Genomic DNA, 23,914 nt, shown 5'->3' with positions numbered 1-23,914 from the left:
GTCGCCTTGCTACACTCATCAGGAGAGCTTTAAACTAGAACAATGTGGGAAGGGAAGCAAAAAGCCATACACCTGACAAATGCTATTGAGAACTCTGCCATTAGAAGTGGGAGGAAAGAACAAAGACAAAAAAATCTAAATAATAAAAATATTGGAGAAAGAGAAAGCAATCACAAACTAAAATGTTTCTATACTAATGCACCAAGCATGGGCAACAAACAAGGAGAATTGGAACTACTAACACAGGAAAAGAATTATGATGTCATTGGAATCACTGAAACTTGGTGGGACAATACACATGATTGGAATACAAGACTAGAAGGATACAACTTATTTGCAAGAAACAGACTTGATAAACGAGGAGGGGGTGTCGCATTGTATGTTAGAAACGCGTATATCTGCACAGAGATTGCAGCTTCAAAGACAGGGAGTTCTGTAGAGACTGGGAGTTCTGTGGAAACTGTTTGGGTAAGAATACAAGGACAGAACAATGGAAAGGACACCATTGTAGGCATTTACTACAGACCGCCTGTGCACGCTGAAGATATGGATGAACTCTTTATGCATCAAATGGCCAAGTTCTCCAAAAAATGACATAGTTGTCATGGGAGATTATCCTCTCTTGCTGACAACTTTATCTTCCAAAAGGTAGGTGAGAAAACAAGGGGATCTGCTACCTTGGATCTAATCCTTATAAATAGGGAGGAAATGGTTGAGGAGATAAAAGTGGCTGGGACCCTAGGAGGTAGCGACCATTCTATGTTAGAGTTTTGGATAACTAGAGGAGAAAGACCTGTGAAGACTCAGACGTCAAGGTTAGATTTCAGAAAGGCAGATTTTAAGGGATTCAGAAAGAGAATTGGAGAGAGCCAATGGCTGGATATCCATAAGGGCAAAAATGTCCAGGAAGGATGGGAAATCTTGAAAAATGAAATTCTCAAAGCACAATTGTTAACAATTCCGAAAAGAGGGAAGAATAGGAAGCATTTAAGGAAACCACGATGGATGAACACAGAACTTAAGCACATGCTAAATAGGAAGAAAGAAATGTTTATAAAATGGAAAGAGGGAGGCATATCTAAAGAAGAATATAATGCTGTCTGCAGAACCTGCAGGGCACAAATCAGATTAGCTAAAGCTGACAATGAATTGAGGCTTGCAAGAGACGTCAAAAGTAAAAGAAAAGACAAAGATGATATAGGATTTTTACAGGATGAAAATGATGAAATGGTAAGAAGGGATGTTGAGAAGGCCGAACTTTTAAATTCCTATTTTGCATCTGATTTCTCTCAAAGGAAAGGAAATGTAACATCAACTGTTCTTCACTGTCCTATTAAGGGAATAGAAGAATCCAGCATATCAATAAACAGAAATATAGTGAGGAAACACTTAGCTAATCTAAATGAATTCAAGTCTCCAGGTCCAGATGAATTACACCCCAGAGTACTGAAGGAGATGGCAGAAGAAATTTTTGAACCCCTCTCCATAATCTTTGAAAATTCTTGGAGAACAGAAGTCCCAGAAGACTGGAGAAGAGCAAATGTTGTTCCTATCTTCAAAAAGGGGAAGAAGGTGGACCCATGCAACTATAGGCCGGTGAATCTGACTCCTATACCAGGAAAGATCTTTGAACAAATTATTAAACAACATGTATGTCAGTACCTGGATAAGAATGAAGTGATTAAACAGAGTCAGCATGGGTTTGTAACTAATAAGTCATGTCAGACTAACTTAATTTCCTTCTATGACGGAATCACTGATTGAGTGGATCAGGGAAATGATGAAGATATAGTATATCTTGACTTCAGCAAAGCATTTGACAAAATATCTCACACAATCCTTATTGAAAAAATAACTAAGTATGGAATGGACAAGGCAACTGTTTGGTGGATTCAAAACTGGCTTAGTGATAGGACCCAAAGAGTGGTCGTAAATGGCTGCACATCCAGTTGGAAGAATGTCTCAAGTGGGGTACCACAGGGCTCTGTCCTGGACCCTGTATTGTTCAACATCTTTATCAATGATTTAGATGAAGGAATTGAGGGTAAACTGATTAAATTTGCTGATGACACAAAGCTAGGAGGGATAGCTCATACTAGAGAAGAGCGAGAGAGAGGATTCAGAAAGATATAAATAAACTGGAGAAGTGGGCAGCAACTAACAGAATGGTTTTTAACAGGGAAAAATGCAAAGTACTACATCTGGGCAATAAAAATGAAAAAAGCATATACAGAATGGGAGAAATAGGGCTAAGCAACAGCACATGTGAAAAAGACTTGGGTATACTAATAGATCACAGACTGAATATGAGTCAACAGTGTGATGCAACAGCAAAAAACGCAAATGCAATTCTAGGATGTATTAACAGAAGCATACAGTCTAGATCACGTGAAGTCATTTTTGCCCTCTACTCCTCTTTGGTCAGACCTCATCTGGAATACTGTGTCCAGTTTTGGGTGCCACGTTTTAAAAAAGGCATCAACAAACTGGAGCAAGTTCAGAAAAGAGCGACCAGAATGGTGACCGGTCTGCAAATCCTGTCTGATGAGGAAACGTTGCAGGATTTGGTAATGTTTAGCTTGCAAAAGAGAAGACTGAGAGGAGACTTAAGAGCTGTCTACAAATATCTCGAGGGCTGTCACATTGTAGAAGGATCACCTTTAATCTCATTTGCACCAGGAAAGACTAGAAGCAATGGAATGAAACTGAATGGGAGGAGACACAGATTAGATATTAGAAAAAACTTTTTGACAGAGTGATCAATGAGTGGAACAGGCTGCCACGAGAGGTGGTGAGTTCTCCTTCAATAGAAGTCTTCAAACAGAGGTTGGACAGATATCTGTCTGGGATGATTTAGCGAATCCTGCTTTGAGCAGGGGGTTGGACCAGATGGCCCAGGAGGTCCCTTCCAACTCTACGATTCTATGATTCTAATTTTTAAAATGAACTTTCATTCGTGGGAAAACCCCGTTAATGTGACCGGCTTCCTCTACCTGTACAGTAGACATGTCGCGCATCTGCCGCCGGGATCAGTCGAATGATTCAGTAAATCAGACCGCCACCATCTTTGTGCAGACAGATAGCAGCAGCCACATTAAAACTGCACATGCGCTCCTCGTGTGTGTGGTGCGACGATGTTCCGCTGGTGGTACCCCGCAAGAGGCTGGTACCACCAGCAGTTTCCATATTGAGACACCCATCACTTGGGTGTCCCAATATGGCGGTCGGTGAACTTCCGCCACTTGGAATTCTGGGACACATCTGGACGGAACAGGATGTGAGGACATTACAAGGTAAGTATATATTAGATGCCATGATGAACAGTTTTAGGGTAAGGTTCCACATTGCTTTCCCCAATTTACCACTTGCGGGTTGTTGAGAAAATGAGAAAGTGTTGCTGTTAAAAACTGCAAAGGTTGAAATCCGTAGCATAAATTGACTTGCGTTGGATTTCAAATCTGCAGTGGTGGTCAATTGATATTGCAAATATTTGTTTGCATAAGTGCAAGAGCTTTCTTTAAATCTCATGTACCATTCTGGTACTGTTCAACTGTGGGAAAGGACCCACACTGCACAATACCTGCTGGACGCCAGAGAGATATATTCATACAGGTCAGGCAGCTGTTGGGCAACCCCAGAAGATTCTCTTATCTCTCAGTGCTTCAGTGAGATGTGATAAATAACCCCTCTGAAAAATAAAAAATCAAGCCAGATATGTCTCTCGATGCAAGGATCACCAATCTACTACTTGCCTACTCTGGACACATCATACTAAGCGAGCAATCACTGGAGAAGGACCTATCTAAGCTTGCACTAAATCGATCGTCCTGCAGAGCGTTCATCAAGTCGCCATTTCTCGAAATCAAGCTGAAGGCTGTTAGTAATAATAAATATGATGTTTTCTACACTTGATCACACAATTTTAGATGGTACAATACAATTCCTCCTTGGCTTGAAGGCCACAAAGGGCATCTCTCGGTTGATCCTCCACAGTACCAGTTTCCTCAAAATATGGAGTACCACAGGGCTTGCTTCTGTCAATGTGGTTTATATCTAACCTGAAAAACTTAGTTATTGAAAAAATTAAATCTGCTCAAAGTATTAGTGTGCACAGAAATTCAGCAAAATTTCTCAAGTTTTTGAGAAGGATTTGGAGAGTTTATGCACAGTAAAAAAAAATTGTGTTCACATGGCCTTAAGAGTATGTCAACATGGGTCTGATACGCAGTGGATTTTCTGATTGCATTATGGATGAGAGATCTCATTCACACACTAGAGGAAAAATCCACAATGTAAACTGTTTGGCCTGCGATGCTAATTGTGAGAAGTGCAGCAATTCTACAGCATTTCAACAAGATATGCACGAATTTGGTGCAAATAACTGTGGATTTTAAGTCCCATGTGACTGTATCCTTAGAAGAAAACAAAGTAGACAAGTGTCTTAAACTGTGAGTTGACTAATTTTTCAATACAAATAACTACTTAAAGAGAACCTGTCACATTGTACGTGCAGTCCGATCTGGAAAAGATTCAGGATAACCAAAGTCCCTGGTATTTTAAACACAAGTCCAGTGGGCAGTCCTACTGATTGACAGCTATCTGCATGCACAGTCATATAGGGAAGACTGTCAATCACTGAATAGGAACTGCCCACTCAACACCCATACATAAAAAATACCAGCGGTTTTAATCAATACCATTCAAGTTCACAAAAATGGATACGAATCTGATCAGCTCCTCATGCTCTGTAATATCCTCCCTGCAGAACAGATCCCGTTTTCAACATGACAGGTTCCCTTTAAGTAAACTACAAGAACGGTGGAAATCCAGTCTGCTAAAATCGAACTTGGACAAAACTGAAGTGTCCTTGGTCGGCACCTAACAGTAATATGGCAAGTTTTGACGACTCTATCCCTGGCAGCAGGAGAAGCACCAAGATACAAAGGTAGAGTGTGAGAAGTCGTCCGGTAGCACAGAAAGAAGAGCCACGGAGACCAAAGCAGCAAGGATGGAAAAGGTGGTGATATCCACATGTAGATGTATAAATAAGCATTTCTGGATGCAGATTCTTTCTTTTCTTTTTTGTAGAAATTTCTGCATAATGTAGGGCACACCACAATCAAAACAATATCCATGAAACAGGAGGTGCCACATCAGGTAGAAAACTAGTTGTGAGGGGGGGAAAAGGGAAAGGAAAGCTACCTGCATATCAGTGCACATTCACAAAAATGATGTAAAAAAATGTAATTTTATTAGACAACTCAACACAAGCAAAACATGATTAAAAACAATCAAAAATGAATGGAAAAGAAGGGGGTTACCCCAACCCTGGTACCTCCCAATGAAGGACATAAATGCAGAGAAACTGCATGAACATGGAAGAATATAAATGCAAATCTACATGAAGCACAAGATAACGCCTCTGTATATACATACCAATGATTAAAGCACATGCCCGTGAAATATGTGATATTGGTTATCCCTGTGGCATAACAAAATCAGCAAGTGCACAATCTAATAATTATATCCAAAAAGTTAATAGAGAGAATACTCTAGTGAGAATGAGTTTCCGAAGAAACAGACAAGTGTTCTTAAATAAATAGAACAAGGCATGGAATGACTACGGCCATATATAATCCATAGGATATAAGAAAAAATGCAGGCTGAGGTCTGGATAAAGTAGGAGATGATAGTGGAGGGAGAGCCACCTCCAAAAGGGCCACAGAGAAGTGCCAAGGCAATACCTGCATGTGTGTGCCTCCAGAAGGGCCATAGAAGTGCCAAGGTAATACCTGCATGTGCGTGAAATGCGTCACATGGAAATTGGATGCCAAGGAAGCTGGGGATGTGTAGAGGTGGGGGGCAATGATGAAGGAAGGCGCCGCAGCCTGTCTGGGAACTGACCCACTTCTCCCACTTTTTGTGAAAAATTTTGGAATATTTTTTCTAATAGACCGGTATTGAACCAGAATATGCAGCATTAGAGAACACGTGGGGTGTAGGATCCCCTCTTAACAGTACTCCTCATCTTCTGTTCTCCTGAGTCTATAAACATACCACCTGATTTTTATACAGTTTCCTTCCTCCACCTAACACAGGAAATGTGCAAAACCCGTCCCAACCACTTCTAGTTCTTCTTTCTCTTATGTCTGTTGTGTGGCTGCTTAGGGTTACTATGCACATGAGGACTCAGAAATGTGGGTAGCGTATGTGAGAATCAGGGCCTGGGACCATGATGGACTTCTTTAGCAGAACCTCCAGGAGGAAAAAGAACATGGCGCCAAGCTCACCTAGGATTGTTGAGGTATGGTCTAGGACTTCTCATCTGTTGATGGTCATCAGCATAGAGGTCATTGACTTCTGTAAAAGTTGGGAAGCTTGTGGATGGATGTGGTTGCTAGTCAGTATTAATCATCCTCTTTACCTTCATATTATATGGTGTCACATGTACGTGTCATCATAATGAAACGTGTACTGTTTTCTAGTCCGTGCCCAGCTATGTGGCTTGTGTACGGTCTCTTCCAGGTGCTGACTGAGATGCTATCTGTCCATAGAGGGACTTTCACTCTATTTGACTACAAGAGGAGGTCCTCAACGTCTGGAATGAAGGTTTCTACACAGACAGGAATTCTTTACTATAAAACTTAAAACTGGCTATACACATTGAATAGCTGTCGGCCAAAGAACCGTTAGGTCAAGTATCTCTCCTGACTTTACCATACACAGGAATGCTCTCCTTGAGAGTTTTTAACTTTCTTTAGGATCAGCAGAATAATAGGCTGAATTGTATGGACTTCTTTAAACAGCAATTGTACTTATCCCCCTTAGGTCAGCGAGTTCATGGCCGTCATCCAAATTATTTGGGTCACTACTGTTTTCGTTTAGAGGCAATATATTCTATTTTACCAAGTTAGGGCATGAGCATGCAACGTCTATTTCAGGTGTATTCTGCCTGGAACCAGCTTAAAAAAAAATAGTTTCATAAACGTTAAAGATAATTAGCACAGCAATGTCAAAACGACTCATTGTGAATAGGTTTAGTCTTTTTGTAACTTTTTATCTGCTTCAGACTTGGAAAGGCGTTAAGTGGCTAGAAGAAGCGGACCTGACCATTCTTCTGACGTCTTCCAACACTTTTCTTTATAGAATAAAAGGCCAAAAAACAAAAGCCAGCTTTTTCCTGAAGGGTCTTTTACCTCAAAAACAATACAGATACGCCAACGTCTATAAGACACTGTGTGCACATACCATAAGAGGTTTTATAAATCGTTTTTTTTGTACTGCACATGCTTTTACCTCTCTAGCACTTGAGCTTGTTGTTGTAGCTTTGTCCTAGTTGAATGAATAGCTTGATGCTGTAGTGGTTGTAGTGTACACAGGGTCCTACATTCTGTCCTGAGATGACATTGCCTACATGTTCCTTGTGTGGCAATTTTGTCACCCAGTAGCAAAGAGAATGGACATCCACAACAGGGCTCTAGTAGTAGCTGTACGAGCTGCCCATGTGGCATATACACTCTTAGGTCAAGGTGCTCAGCACCTTCCTAGTCCATACTTCTTCAGGTTTGTATGTGCGCTAGTAGAAAGGATCTGGATTTTGATGTGCTCTACGGCCAATATATACTACATGTCCGGATATGTCCCTACTCTTTTGGTTTTTCTATGCAGGCCACAAGTTGGTGGTATGTACCATGACTGTTATGAACGGATCAGCTCTCCATTTGTGAGGACGGGCATATTTAGATAGTGTTCGTAGGCGTATTGGTTAGATGTTTTGTAAACCTGTGGCTTTGGAGCAGGAAACGTTATTGAGAAGTCGCTAATTTTGCAAGCAGACCTTTTTGCACTTGACAAAATGTGCAGCGGACACTGATACCTGTAGAAATAGTTGACTTCTGCTTCATAGATCTCTCTATGTTGTGAAAGTTGCTGATATAAACTACTGTAACTGATGGAATACATTTTATTTTTCCAGGACTGTGTATTGCGTGGCCTCATTGTTCCTCAAATATATATATATCCTGTTTATGCTGACAGGAAGACGACATGTGGGTTTCTGTGTGGTCTGTCTGCAGTTTTGCTTTTTAGCATCTAGGAGAATTCACATAGTTTATCCATCAATGGAAGCTCCATCCTCCAATATGGATGTCCTTTATCAGGAGGATTAACTCGGTGGTATCCGCTATGTACAAGGGTTAGATCATTTAGCCATTATAGACACATCCAGGAGCTTCCTCTTCAGGCTGCTGCTGGTCTGCATTTTTGAGCTTGGGCATGAATATTTTATCTGCTCTCAGTACATACTAGAGGAGGATCTTAATTGGGGCTCAATCCAATCAGATACCATTTATTATTTATTTTTATAGTGTCATTTATTCCATGTGAAAAAGGGGCATACATAGACAAGTACAATAAACATGAGCAATACAAGACACACACAAGTACAGAGGGATGGGTGAGGATTAGAGTTGAGCGATACCGTCCGATACTTCAAAGTATCGTATCGGATGGTATCGGCCGATCTTTAAAAAAAGTATCGGTATCGCCGATTCCGATACCGGAAGTCCCATTCAAGTCTATGGGACTTCCGGTATCGGAATAAGAAAAACCCTTTCCTGCCCTTGTACAGCCTCTCTGGGGTCTGTACGGGCCTTTCGGGGGGCTGTGCCGGCCTGCCAGGGGGTCTGTGCAGGCTCCGGTGGTCTGTGCCGGCCTGCCGGTGGTCTGTGCAGGCTCCGGGGGGCTGTGCCGGCCTGCCGGGGGGCTGTGCCGGCCTGCCGGGGGGCTGTGCCGGCTCCGGGGGGCTGTGCCGGCCTGCCGGGGGGCTGTGCAGGCTCCGGGGGTCTGTGCAGGCATCGTCCGATGGGACTACAAGTCCCATCGGGCGATGCCTGCTACCATGACAGTGATTGACACATTAGCCAATGATGGGACAGTAGTAGTCCCATCATCCGGCTAATGTGTTAAATGTAAAAAAAAAAAAAAAATTACATGCTACATACATACAACATGCATACTACATACATGCTACATTCATACTACATACTACATACATGCTACATACATACTACATATATACTACATGCATGCTACATACATACTGCATGCTACATACATACCACATACATACTACATACATACTACATATATACTACATGCATGCTACATACATACTACATGCTACATACATACCACATACATACTACATATATACTACATGCATGCTACATACATACTACATGCTACATACATACCACATATATACTACATACATACTACATATATACTGCATGCTACATACATACTACATATATACTACATGCATGCTACATACATACTACATACCACATACATACCACATACATACTACATACATACTACATACATACTACATGCTACATACATACTACATGCTACATACATACTACATATATACTACATGCATGCTACATACATACTACATATATACTACATGCATGCTACATACATACTACATGCTACATGCATGCTACATACATACTACATACATACTACATGCTACATACATACCACATATATACTACATACATACAATACATTCATACAATACATACATAGACATACAGTACATATAACATAGAGTAACATACTTACCAATACTTGTCACATTGTTCCCCGAAGCCATTGTCGTCTACGGAATAAATATTAACATAACAAACCACAAAAATACTCACCCACGATCCGAAGCAGTCCACGAGTGTGTCCCACGACGATCTTGGGTAGAGAACTGCAGCATCAGATGATGCTGCCGTTCTCTACGGGCTGCAGGAATCCAATGACGGAAGGTAGGTATCCTTCCGCACTGTATTCCTCCGCCACTTAAAAAAAAAAAGTCCCTAGTCTCACTTTATGCCATTGCTGTGTGGTATGTGGTATGTGGTATGTATGTAGCATGTAGTATGTATGTAGCATGCATGTAGTATGTATGTAGTATGTATGTAGTATGTAGTATGTATGTAGCATGCAGTATGTATGTATGTAGTATGTATGTAGTATGTATGTAGCATGCATGTAGTATGTATGTAGTATGTATGTAGTATGTATGTAGTATATATGTAGTATGTATGTAGCATGTAGTATGTATGTAGCATGCATGTAGTATGTATGTAGTATTTTTTTTTTTTTTTTTTTTTTTAACATTTAACACATTAGCCGGATGATGGGACTACTACTGTCCCATCATTGGCTAATGTGTCAATCACTGTCATGGTAGCAGGCATCGCCCGATGGGACTTGTAGTCCCATCGGACGATGCTTGCACAGACCCCCGGACATCAGCACAGCCCCCCGGCAGGCCGGCACAGCCCCCCGGCAGGCCGGTACAGACCCCCACAGGGTGCACAGACCACCGGCAGGCCGGCACAGCCCCCCGGCAGGCCGGCAGAGACCCCCGGAAGGCCCGAAATGACGGCGCATCATGATGCGCACACACCGCGCATCATGATGACGTCAGGCCGTCAATCAACTGAACTTCCGATTCCGATGCCGAATTCCGATATTGAAAAAATATCGGAAGTCGGTATCGGAATTCCGATACAGCAAGTATTGGCCGATACCCGATACTTGCGGTATCGGAATGCTCAACACTAGTGAGGATACACAAGGAGAGGGTAGATCTGGTCATGCGGCGGTTCAGTAGACTGAGGATCACTGCAAGGTTGTAGGCTTGTTGGAAGAGGTGGGTCTTCAGGTTCCTTTTTGAAAGTTTCCGTGGTAGGCGAGAGTCTGATGTGTTGGGGTAGAGAGTTCCAGAGTATGGGGAAAGCACGGGAGAAGTCTTGTATGCAGTTGTGGGAAGAAGAGATAAGTAGAGAAGGAGATCTTGAGAGGATTGCAGGTTCCATGTACGCAAGTACTGGGAGATCATGTCACAGATGTATGGAGGAGACAGGTTGTGGATGGCTTTGTATGTTATAGTTAGGGTTTTGAACTGGAGCCTCTTGACAAAAGGAAGCCAGTCAAGGGTTTGGCAGAGAGGAGAGACTGGGGAATAATGGGGAGATAGGTGGATTAGTCTGGCAGCAGAGTTTATGATAGATTGGAGTGGTGCTACAGGGGAGGTCACAGAGCAGGAGGTTGCAATAGTCGAAGCGGGAGATGATGAGGTTGTGCGCGAGCGTTTTTGCAGTTTCCTGGTCAAGGAATGTACGCATCCGGGAAATATTTTTGAGTTGGAGTCGGCAGGAGGAGGCAAGGGCTTGGATATGTAATGTCATCTTGTACCGATGCGATGAGATTAATTTTCCTGTATGAGAAAAACGGTCTGCGTCTCACCCATGTTTTTTGATCAGCGTGTCATCAGAGTTTGTTCAGGATGTCAGTTTTACCTTCTTTTTTTTTTTCTGAGATGGGAGAAGGAAAAAAAAAACAACAAAAGCAAAAACTTTGCCTATCAAAGCAGTGGAAATTTATCGGCATATGGATAGCATCAGAGTGCTGTCTGGGTGTGTCCACCCCCCACACACGGACCCATAGTTTTCGTATTGGTAATTTTGGTTTGAGAATGAGATCAATATCAGACAAGTCTTTGTATGGACGACTGTTTTTGAGGTAAAGATCTGACGTAAACTACACCATAGACTATCATAGGTGCAAGTGGTATCCAAGAAAAACATGAATTGCACTCATATGAGAGAAACTGATGTCTGAATAAGGCCTGTTACACTACGCGATGCACCAGCGATCCCGACAATGATACGACCTGGTAAGGATCGCTGTTGCTTCGCTAAATGGTCGCTAGTAAGCTGTCAAACAGACAGATCTACTTAGCGACGCAGCAACGATCCGGCGATCTGTATAATGACCTCGGCGGTCGTTGGTATCTTGTCACACAGCAGCTATTCTGACGACTCCCGCCTGCATCCCTGAGTTCTGCATCGCCAATGAGGTGGCTCGTTGGCGTCAAACACAGCAATGCATGCTGGCCAGCGGGACACCAGCAATCAAAAAATGGCCCAGGACATTCGAGCATGATCAGCGAAATCGCAGCAGGGGCCCGGTCGCTGCTATCTGTCACATGTAGCGAGATAGCTGGCGAGGTCACTGTTGCGTCTCAAAATCCATGACGTTTCAGCGATCTCACTAATGATCTCGTTATGTGAGACGGGGCCTTAAGGATCATTGGAGGGTACGAGTGATGTTTACAGAAGTCATTAGCATTGTCTGGACTGGATTGTATCTGCTACATGAAAAGACCAACCATGCGCTGAAAGTGCTGAAACCACTAATGGTCCTGTATGACATATCTGCCTCACCTCATGCTTGGTCTAAGACCTGGCTCTCAAGTATTGCAGGGGCGAACATATCATTGGTGCAACTTGTGCGGCCGCAAAGGGGCCTAAGAGCTAAGGGGGCTATTTCCACTTCTAAAACAGGTGGAATTGGGCATTATGTTGAGCTAGTGGTCTGCAAGGGCACAAGTATTGTTCTTGCATAGGGCCCTCTTCTATCAGCCAGTGAGATATTGGCTATAGACAATCGGTCACCAAACCCACTTTACTTTTCAACATAATCTGCTTTTATACCAGCATGGCTCAAATGTATTTAATGTGAGGAAAAAAAATAGTTTTATGGTCTTCCAACCAAGCACTAACGGCTGAGCTGACATCAGGATCTTCTGCAGATTATTTTGCCATGCCGGTTTTCTTTCACCTTTTTTAAGTTAAGTTTCTACAGTGCGTTTTTTATGCTGCGTATTTCTGCTAACATCTCATGACAACTGTGTACTTTTTTTTTTTTTTTTTTTTTTTTCTTAGCTGGAGTTTTATGTACAGATTTTCCTTTATAGAATTGTATTATATGTGGGAAAGTTACAGGTAAAAAACGCATATAATCCACACATGACTGTATCTATAAGGTTTTGACAAAACCAAATACTAGGACTTGTTTATGTAAATCATGACCTACCAAAAATAGGCAAAAAGCCCAGCATCTAAAACGAGATAAAAACGTTTGTAACCTAATTGGTGCAGAAGTGCTGCAACATTAAAAACTCACCAATATTAAAAAATGAAAGAAGTTGGGGTAATAAGATCTAGTGAGCCCCAATAGTCTGAACCCAGAAGCAGCAATGATGATCATTTTCTCGATTTCATACTAATGACTTATACAATTTTAAAGAAATTTGCTTAGAAAGATATACAGTGTATTTCTTCATCATTTCCGATCTCTAAGTGGTTCAGGATCTGAGATGTCCGCATGCAAGAAGCGATAAGTTGGAATCTAATTTGCATATCAAATTCTTTCTACAAGGTCTTCCAGAGATTTGTCTGTAGATTAAGTCCGTTAAATTGTCATCTTTCTTATTTTGTGTATCTTCCCGGCCTTAAATATGAGTCTTCCTTTTCCATATAGTGTCTTCTGAAGTTTTTTTTCTTTCCTGGGATCTCCTTTATTTAGTGATTACTCCTTTTACCAAGTATTTTGTCTTCATTTTTGCTCATCTCCTCTGGTAAGACTCTTCCTTAGTTCTTGTCTTGTTTTATAAATATCTCTCGCTTTTTCCATGGCATCTCCCTCCTCTGGTTAGACTCTTCCTATTTGTTTCTCTTTTCTTGTAGGCTCTTCTTTTTTTTAATGTTTTTTTTTTTCTCCTTGTCGCCAGTTTTAGGTCTCATTTATTCATTATAGTCTGTTGCACTGTTCACGTGGCCTTTTTTATTTTTATTGAATCCATAAAAAATTCAGTTTGTGATTGGAGTCATGGATTAAACTAGTCAATGCAATTGTATGGGTCGGTGACCATCTCGGACATCCCACTAATGACGCCCAAGTGCTGTCCGTTTTATACTGACTCTTTGGGGTTTGTCAGTTTTCCTCTAGCAAACGGTCTTGTTCTGTCTTGGTTTCATTTTTTCATGCTGAAAAAAACTGACACTAATTAAAATCTGGTCCAGCGCGCTGATGAAAATCAGAGGACAAAAACTCCACACACTTCTAGATTTGGGAACCCCAAAGCGGATAAAATTTGACATTTTTATTCTTTACAATAGTGTGAAAGATGTCTGAGACAGCTTTGCCGTCTCGGGGAGAACATCTGCTAGTATTTTGCTGAAGTAGCTTCACCTGGAAAAGCTCGTCGTCTAAGGCTGCTTTTACACTTGCCGGGTTTTTGCGGGCTGTTTTTGCAGCCCCAATAGATTTCTATGGGGCCGCAAAAACGGCCCGCAAAAATACATGTGAGGGCCATATATACGGCTGTAAAAAAAAAATATCGAGCTTGCTCGATATTTTTCATGGCTCACGGACACAGCCTCCATTTAAAACAATGGTACCGCAAAAACGACGGTAGCTTCTTTTCGCGGTACACCGTATTTGCGGATCGCCGTTTTTTTCCCTGCATTTTGTTACAACAGGGAAAAACGGCTATTTGAGAAGGTTTTTTGTGGCCTGTTTTTGCGGGAGACCGCAAAAATAACGGCAAAACGGTCTGTAAAAATGGGTCGCAAAAAACCTGGCATGTGTAAAAGTATCCTAAAAGGCATCATGTGCACATAGCCTGACACTCATAATTTTCTCTTTTGTTTCTTCTGTTTTTTTTTTTTTTATTTCACTTTCTTCCCTGTAGTCTTGTATTTGTTGAGATACCCTTTCCGTAATGCTTCTTCTTTTACCTGCTGTTTTCCTTATTTGGCAAAGCGTTCTCTTCCTAGTGTTTGCCTTAATTTCTGTGGTGTCTCCTACTTTCTTTTCCTAGTGGTTTTTCTGTCTCCTGTGGCTCCTGTTTTTAGACTCTTCCTTTCTTAGTGGTTTTTCAGTCTTGCGAGACTCCTTCTCTTCCGTTTGGTTAGACTCTTATTTTTCTAAGGCCTGACTCAGTCATCAGTAATTTTTCAGTACACCTAAAAAAGGTACAAGTGTCCATCAATGTTTTGAATCCGAGTTTCAGCAGTGTTTGGTGTAAGTTTTTACCATTTAAAGATTCCTCTGTGTTTTCCTATGTGGGAAAATAAGTAAATGGCAGAGCTTCTCCTATCCATCACAATGTTAATCACAACCCACTCATGGTTTGTACATTGATGTCGTCTCTGTGATCTCCATTATTTTCACGGATCCATAGACTTCTAGGGGTAATTTTCATCTGTGATGCAAGTTAAAAATAGGCATGTCTCCCATGATTTTTTTTTTTTAAGGACACAGTCCACAAAACACATACGGTAGATATGTGAAAAGCCCCATAGACTATAATGGGTACATACTGTACATGTTCTATCTATGAAAACCTCAAAATGCTTCAAAAACTGACGCCCGAATGAGGCTTAATAGCTTTTCTGCTTTGCAAGTCTTTATCACTTCCCTGGTGTCTCCTGATTTGTGGTTCCTTTTTCGACCAGTGTTTCTTCTTGATTTTGGAATGCCTTCTTTGCCCTGGGGATCTCCTCTTTTTGCTGAGACCCCTTCTCTCTAGCGTTCCTTTCTATTCTTTTGTAAAGCTCTTCTTTTCCCTGGTGCTTCTATTTACCGAGACTGTCTTTTATATGGCATTTGTCTCTAACGTTGCCTCCTCTGGTCAGACTTCCCTTGGGGCTCATTCATGTGTCTGTTTTTCTCATACGACTACTATCTGTGTTTTTCTTGGACCTATAATATTCAATGGCGCTGTTCACATGTTCATGATTTTGTGCTCAAAATGGCAGAGATGTCCAATCTTGACCCAGATGCTGGATCAAAGTCAGCAATGTAAGCCTATGGGTCTTTGAAAAAAATCTGACAGCACTCAGATACCATCCAAATTTCACAGACTTGTAAGATGGAGACTTTTTTTTCTTTCCTATACAAGATAAACGACGAAAAATTGTACCAAACCCTGATAAAACTTGGTCCCTTTTTCTCATATGTGGAGAAAAACTGATGTATGTTTGAGGCCTTGCTTGGTAGATTTCTTTTTTTTTTTTTTTTTTTTTATCTTGCAAGGTTCCTTCTTTTACCTCGTGTCACATTTGTTTGATTAGACTTACTTTCCACTAGTGTTAAGCCCCCTTCTCACATAGCGAGATCGCTTAAACGTCACCGATTATGTGACGCAACAGCGATCTCGCCAGTGATCTCGCTACATGTGACACGCAGCAGCGACCAACGCCCCCGCTGGATATCGCTGATCGTGCTCGAATGTCCTGGGCCATTTTTTCGTTATCGGCGTCCTGCTGGCCAGCGCGCATCGCTGTGTTTGACGCCGACGAGTGACCTCGTAGGCGACGCAGGCGGGAATCGTTTGAAAAGCTGCTGTGAGACAAGGTACCAACGACCGGCGAGGTCGTTACATGGATCCGCGGATCGTTGCTGCATCGTTGAAGAGATCTGCCTGTTTGGCAGCTTAGTAGTGACCATTTAGCGACGCACCAGCAATCATTTCCAGGTCGTATCGTTGTCGGGATCACTAGTGCGTCGCTAAGTGAAACGGGACCGTAGCTCACCAGCCTAAAAAAAGCAGCCCGCAGCCGCTCCACAATTGGCACATCAAAAGATGCGCCAATTGTGGCACTTGACCTGTTTCTTCCCAATTGCTCTGTAGTCGTGGCAAGTGGTGAAATATTTGTGGGGTTGATGTCACCTTTGTATTGTCCGGTGACATCAAGCCCATGGCTTATTAATGGAGGAGCGCCTATAAGACGCCTATCCATTACTAGTCCTATAGTTACATGGTAAATAAAGACACAGCCATAATAAAGTACTTTATTAGAAATAATGACAGACTCCTTTAATAATCTTAATTAACCCCTCTGTCAACTGACGTACTATACTGTCCATGTGACCTGGGCCTGTCTAAACATGGACAGTATAGAACGTCATCGCGATCGACCACGCACACGGGGGGTGCGCGGTTTATCGCCACTGGATGTCAGCTGATTATCACAGTTGACACCCGGCACTAGGTGCCAGAAGCGGTCACATACTGCTTGTGGCACTTTAAGCCCCGAAATACTGCAATCTAACAAGATCGCAGCATTTGGGAGCCGGCACAGGGGCACCTTTGTATCGGAGACCCTGTGGTGTCCCAATGTTGCCATGGTGAACCGGATGTCTTCATGACGACATCCGGGTCACCAGAGCTAAGTAAACTTGCTGATCATGCGCAGTGCAAGTTTCTCTCTGTCAGTGCAGTGCTGACAGCTTATGCAGATGCTGCTTCATCTGCATGCTATAGTAGCATTCAGCCTGCAAAAAATGATTGTCCTATAGTGGGACTAAATAAAAAAGTTAGGAAAAAGTAAAATAGAAATGTTTAAATAATTGTAAAAAAAAAAATTAAAATATATATGTATGTATATATGTGTGTGTGTGTGTGTGTGTGTGTGTGTGTGTGTATATATATATATATATGATTTTTTTTTTTTATCTCTAAGTATTTGAATGAAAACAAACAATAAAAGTACACATATTGCCGCCTCCGTAACAACCCGACCTATTAAACTGTCCCATTAGTTAACCGCTTTAGTGAACACCATAAAAAAGGCAAAAAACAATGCTTTACCATCAATCATACTGCCGAGCAAAAAGTGGAATAACACCCCATCAAAAAGACAGATCTAAATAACCATGGCACCAACATCTTTTCCCGCAAAAAACAAGCTCCATCAGCGGAAAAATAAGTTATAGCTCTCATAATAAAGTGATGCAAAAAGAATTATTATTTCTATAAAAGTTTTTATTGCATAAAAGCGCCAAAACAAAAAAAGGCCAAAACAAAAAAAGATATAAATGAGGTATCGCTATAATCGTACTTACCCAAAGAATAAAACTGCGTTATCAATTTTACCAAACACGGAACAGTATTAAACACCCTCCCTCCAAAAGAAATTCATGAATTTCAGGTTTTTGCTCATTCTGTCTCCCAAAAATCAGAATAGAAAGCGATCAAAAAATATTGTGTGCCCGAAAATGGTACCAATATAAACCACAGCATGTCCCGCAAAAACCAAGACCTCACATGACTCTGTGGGCCAAAATATGGAAAAATTATAGCTCTCAAAATGTGGTGATGCAAAAACTATTTTTTGCAGTGAAAAGTGTCTTTTAGCGTGACTGCAGCCGAACATAAAAACATTAGTGTTCAACCTGGACGGTGCCAAGATACGACTGTCCATGCTGAGAACCACTGGTGAATGAGCTGCTGGGAACGCAGCGTCAGTAACCGGAGGTGACGTCATAGAGGTTACTTTTGGTCACTGGGCTCCATTCCCAGCCGGGCTGAGCTGCGGGGAGATCCAGTGAGATCCCCCATAGCACCGTGAGCACTCATGTTGCTAACGGGGATCTCACTGAAGTCACCAAAGTTACATCTGGTCACTGGGCTCTGTTCCCAGCCGGGCTGAGTTGCGGTGAGATCTGGGGTCACTTTTAAAATTCACATACCAGGAAACAGTAGATTAGTTCCAAAAAGAGGGCACTTTTTGGGCATTGCCACTGTTAAGGCATATCTAGATAAGTTCCTTGGGGGGTCTAGTTTCCAAAATGGGGTCACTTGTGGGAGGTTTCCATTGTTTAGGCACATCAGGGGAAAATAAAAAATTGGGGGCTAAAAAAAATAAAACCTTTTTTCCCCCCAACAAAAATTATTTTTTTTTTTTTTTTTTTTTTCTTCATGGCCAGGCATTATAAACTCGGGGGTTCAAAGTTCTCACCACACATCAAGATAAGTTCCTTGGTGGGGTCTAGTTTCCAAAATGGTGTCATTTATGGGGGGTTTCCACTGCACATCAAGGACTCTCCAAACGCGAAATGGCATCTGATCTCAATTCCAGCCAATTTTGCATTGAAAAGGTAAAATAGTGCTCCTTCCCTTTCGAGCTCTGCCATGCGCCCAAACAGTGGTTTACCTGCACATATGGGGGTATCGGCGTACTCGGGACAAATTGCACAACAACTTTGGGGTACAATTTCTCCTGTTATCCTTGTGAAAATAAAAAAATTGGATCTGAAGTAAAATTTTTTGTGAAAAAAGTTAAATGTTCATTTTTTTTTTTAAACATTCAAAAAATTTCTGTGAAGCACCTAAAGGGTTAATAAACTTCTTGAATGTGGTATTGAGAACTTCAGGGGTGCAGTTTTTAGAATGGCGTCACTTTTGGGTATTTTCTATCATATAAACCCCTCAAAGTGACTTCAAATGTGATGTGGTGCCTAAGAGAAAAAAAATAGTGGTGTAAAAATGATAAATCACTGTTTAACTTTTAACCCTTTTAACTTCCTAACAAAAAAAATTTTGGTTCCAAAATTGTGCTGATGTAAAGTAGACAGGTGGGAAATGTTGCTTTAGTATATTGTGTGAAATATCTATGTGATTTAAGGGCATGAAAATTCAAAGTTGGAAAACTGCAAAAATTGAAAATTTCGCACTTGGGGTCCACCTCTCAGAACTTCTCACTCTGACATCACTATATGTCACTTGTCTTTTGAAGCTCCCGCTCTTCCCTGCTGTCTCCTCTTTAGAAAGACTCCATCTTTTCCATCGTGTTTCTTCTGGCTTGAGAAGCTCCTTCTCTTTCCTGGTTTTGTCTCTGCTCTCACTTTGTTTTATTTCCTTGGTTATTTGATGGGCGAGTGAAGTTATGTAGTCAACATGGGGAATGAGTCAGAGGGAAAGAATTCAGCTTATTTAAGAGACAATGACGGAACAAAAAATGCTGATGAGCAATCCAGTGCTGTCACTGAGCGCACATGGCAGCATGTAGTGCTTGGTAACATCAGGGCAATGGCAGGTTAATGCCCCCTCTTGACAAGACACATGTTGGAAAGATGCTTAGGCACTCAATCCACACTGTCACTTGCCCTTACTAGCACCGGGTAAGAAGTGCTACTGACCTTTTATCCACTTAATCTTCTTTATTCTATTGCAGGTGGTGAATGAAGAGGAGGATTCATCTCACATTTATGCCAACTTGGAAGACTTTCGTAGTGATGAACTGAGGAACAGTACGTCCTCTCAGCAGCGTTACTCCACCAGCACCATAGAGGACTGGGAGACCCACACTGATAAAGGGACTGGACAACTGTTCTACTACAACTGTGTTACTGGAGAAACCACTTGGGATTGTCCTTTTGATCAAGTAGAGGAGACCTTACAGTCACCCATTTCTCCAACCTCACCAAGTTCTCTGTCTGGAGAACTAGACTGGGAGAAGCATTTTGATGAATCTAGTGGGCAGTTCTACTTCTACAATTTGGTGACTGGAGAGACATCTTGGGACCCACCTCCAGAGAGTGAGCTGCCCCTTCCAGCAGTGAAGCCAATGTTTTCCCCTTACGGATCAGAAGGGTTGGACAGAAGGGTTGGTATATCCGTGTATTGAACTTCTCCAATGCTCACCTCCAGTACCGCCCTGCTGATGGTGTTGTCTTTGTATAATTTTTGGGCATTCAGCAGCTGGAATACAAAACAATTTCATAATTATTTTTTTTTTTAGTCTATGAAGAAATCTATTCATGCAGGTGGCGGAGGGACCACCTATACCTCCCTCTAAATTTGGACTGCTATAATTTTCATTTGGCGGTTTTGGGAGTTTTTGTTATAGGATCATAATGTGCATCTCTTATGTTATTTCTGAGATGTAATTCACATCTACTGTAGGGATTCAGCTACTCCCACACACTTATTTCTCATAGTAAATGGCCAATATGGCAGCAGTAATATAAATTGTCATCTTCTGTGTCCACAGCCCCCAACGCCAGAAGCCGACTACCCTGAATATTTTCACGGCCACACAGACAGTTACCCAGAAGCCGATTATGATGGACAATACATTCCCCCTCCCCCACACCATGCACCAGCAGATATCAGTCAGATCTCAGGTTGGACCTGTGAGGACAAGGATGGACAGAAATTGTATATCAACAGTAATAGTGGTGAAACGGTGAGTATTTGGCCCCAATCACATGGCCAGCATTGGTGCCAGTCAAGACAGAGTATGACTGGACCACACCTGCTTTCTTAGTTACCTATGGCATTGTGTCTCTTAAGGCCCCGTCAGCGAGATCGCTGTGTGTGTGACGGGGATCAGCGACCGGCTCCCCCGCCGGGTATCGCTGGGCCGTTTTTTGATCGCTGGTCTCCCGCTGGCCAGCGCACATCGCTGCGTGTGGCAGCGAGAGACCAGCGATCAGCGACGCTGGTTTCCAATGTAAACATCGGGTATCTAAGAGCCGCGTGGCTCTTAGATACCAGCTGTTTACATTGGAAACCAGCTTGCTCGATGGTCCTGATCGCTGGAGGGGCTGTCTAACGATGTCCCAGCGATCCCATCCATGTTGGATCGTAGGTGGGATCGCTGGGACATTGTTATGCGTAACGGGGCCTTTACTTAGGTGCAGACTATGGCCGGGGGGGCTTTATCTACAATAGAGAGTACTTGTGAAATATTCTGGGTGCTTCAACACTCATGCCAATGCTCTGACTTATTCAGCTGTCATTATGGTGGCCATCATAAGACACATTTTATGAGGAAGTGTTCCACCCTGACTGTGTGTAAGGCAGCAGTAATAACTAGACATTCTTATTGCAGTGGCTACAGTCTCAGGACTCGTATGGGAAAACATATTTCTACACCCCAGATGGCTCCCTCTCACAATGGAAACTGCCGCAGGTCCGTAACCAACCTTATCTACACTGCTCACATGCACCATCAACCTCAGGTCACACTCCTTATATCACCAATCATTCCAGGTCACACGTCTCACGTCCACCATCACTGGGTCATTCTCTTCACATCCATCCCCATACCTGGGCCACACTCCTTACATCATCACATCCCTTATCACTAATCCTCTGCTTCCTCCTCTTGCTACCTAAAGCTTGGTCCCCCAGAACTACAGAGCGGGAGCAGTGATCTCGATCAGAACAGCAATGTCTACAAGAGCTGGCAGCAAAATATCACAACTTCGCCCCTGCAAAAACAAACCCAGGTAAGACTCCTGTACCCCACCCATCTTCACTCTGTCCTTTTGAAATAAGCAGATTGTTATGCTATGTATTGAACAAACTGGCCGTGAGATCTCTGGTGATTAACATCTATAACGCATGGTGAAGGATGCAGAGATCCCCAGGGATTACCTGGTATAAAGTGCTCTACAGTGGGTCAAAATGCAGTCAGGGCTTTCTTGTATTACCTTGTAGTAGATTTGCAAGATGGATGGTGCCACCACATATGTGAAGAGGTGTATGGCTTTTGTACTTTGTCAAGAGCAAAAAGACTCCTGGGGTCAGGATTAATGAAAGCAGCGTGCACAGCTTGTCTTTTAATATTGATAAGTTGGGTGAGTCGTAATCTCTAGGATTTGGGCTTTGCGTGTGTTCGCCTTCTGATCTGTTTTTCTCCCTTTTTTTGGTTCTTGTCATCTTTTATCATTGCAGACAAAAGGTCCTGAGAAAGCCGGAGTCCTGCACAAGACCAAGATCGCTGAGAATGGGAGGAAGTTGCGGTGAGTGGTGGCTCCAAAATGCTGGGCTGGTCGTTCAGAGTATGTAGGTGACAGGCGTAGAATGAGCGACTGACTGGGAGTACAGCCATGATGGCTGCTGCTCCTCTGTACATGACTTTTGGGAGGAATAAATGATTGGGATACTGCCATGATGGAGATTTTAGCATGAATAAAATGTACCACTTCCTGTGACTTCCATTTCTGAGCTAGAACGAGGGTTTTCAGTGCTTTCATGATATCTGGGAAGGTCTCCACACTTCGCGCACCTCAGGATCAAGACCTTTTGAGCTGTATCCTCTGATTTTTGCTGCAGAGAAAAAATAATAAAAAAACACCACGTGTGAACATACCTTTTGAACTTAGTTTCTGGGTCAAGCAGTGGGGTTAGACAAGCTAGCATGGAACAGCCGCACCCAGGGCCGGTTTTAGACAAAGTGGGGCCCTAGGCAAAGTTTAAAATGGGGCCCCAAATGCTAACATACTGCACATTACAGAAGCATTTCGATTGTATTTACATGCGCTGAGTTCAGGCCGGTAAATGAGATCGACAAAATTGAAGAAGTCGTTCAACACTTATTTCCCGGCCTCTTTCCACCGTCTGAGAAAGAATGATGGGGACAGGACGATCACTAAGGGTGTGTGCACACGTTGCGGTTTCCGCAGCGGATTTGGTCCTGTGGATCCACAGCAGTTTCCATGCGGTTTACAGTACCATGTAAACCTATGGAAAACCAAATCCGCCGTGCACATGCTGCGGAAAATTCCACGCAGATTTGCTGCGGTTTATTTTCTGCAGCATGTTACTACTTTTTTGCGGAACCGCAGCTGCAGGGTCCGTTCCGGGACATACAAATCAATCTTTCTCATCCGCACTGCCAAACCGCACTAGAACCTACATCATATCCGCTGTACACATGCTAGGAATCCGCAGGAAAAATGCATGTTTTACACTGCGGTTTCTGCCAAGAGATATGTGTTCTCTGCAGAAAAAGCCGCAGACTAATCCGCAACGTGTGCACACACCCTAACAGATCACCATACAGTATCATGCTATCAGCTGCACATCTACACTTTACACCCCATAGTCCTCCATATAATTTAATCTGCCCCACAGTCCTCCATATAATATAATCTGCCCCACAGTCCTCCATATAGTATAATACACTCCTCGGTCCTCCATATAATGTAATACACTCCTCATAGCCCTCCATATATTAAAATACACTGCTCAGTCCTCCATATAGTATAATACACTCCTCATAGTTCTCCATATAGTATAATGCACCGCCATAGTCACCCATGTAGTACAATTCACTTCCCGTAGCATAATGCACCCCATAGTTCTTCATATAATGTATTCCCCATAGTCGTCGATACAGTATAATGCAGCCCACATATAGTATAATGCAGCCATCCCACAGAGTATAATGCAGCCCCGCCATACAATATAATGTAACCCCCA

The 23,914-nt window shown here is 42.4% G+C and overlaps 1 protein-coding gene across 7 annotated transcripts in view; it reads left to right on the top strand.

Annotated features, from left to right (window-relative positions):
* ARHGAP27 (Rho GTPase activating protein 27) overlaps positions 1-23,914 on the top strand; it is a 125,337-nt gene that overhangs the window by 76,297 nt on the left and 25,126 nt on the right. For 6 of the 7 annotated variants that reach the window (XM_073580495.1, XM_073580493.1, XM_073580494.1 and 3 more), the window contains 5 exons: positions 19,875-20,306; positions 20,694-20,888; positions 21,537-21,617; positions 21,826-21,936; positions 22,385-22,452. In XM_073580495.1, coding sequence (XP_073436596.1) covers positions 19,875-20,306; positions 20,694-20,888; positions 21,537-21,617; positions 21,826-21,936; positions 22,385-22,452 — 887 coding nt within the window. Of the gene's footprint in view, positions 1-6,220; positions 6,305-19,874; positions 20,307-20,693; positions 20,889-21,536; positions 21,618-21,825; positions 21,937-22,384; positions 22,453-23,914 lie in introns of those variants that run through there. The other variant, XM_073580498.1, reaches the window with a different exon arrangement.

This window comes from Dendrobates tinctorius, unplaced genomic scaffold, assembly GCF_039654945.1.
Source record: "Dendrobates tinctorius isolate UK_male_01 unplaced genomic scaffold, ASM3965494v1 ptg000065l, whole genome shotgun sequence".
NCBI classification, from domain to species: Eukaryota; Metazoa; Chordata; class Amphibia; order Anura; family Dendrobatidae; genus Dendrobates; species Dendrobates tinctorius.
Note: the sequence above shows the minus strand (reverse complement) of the source record. Positions and strands in the feature narration are given on the sequence as shown.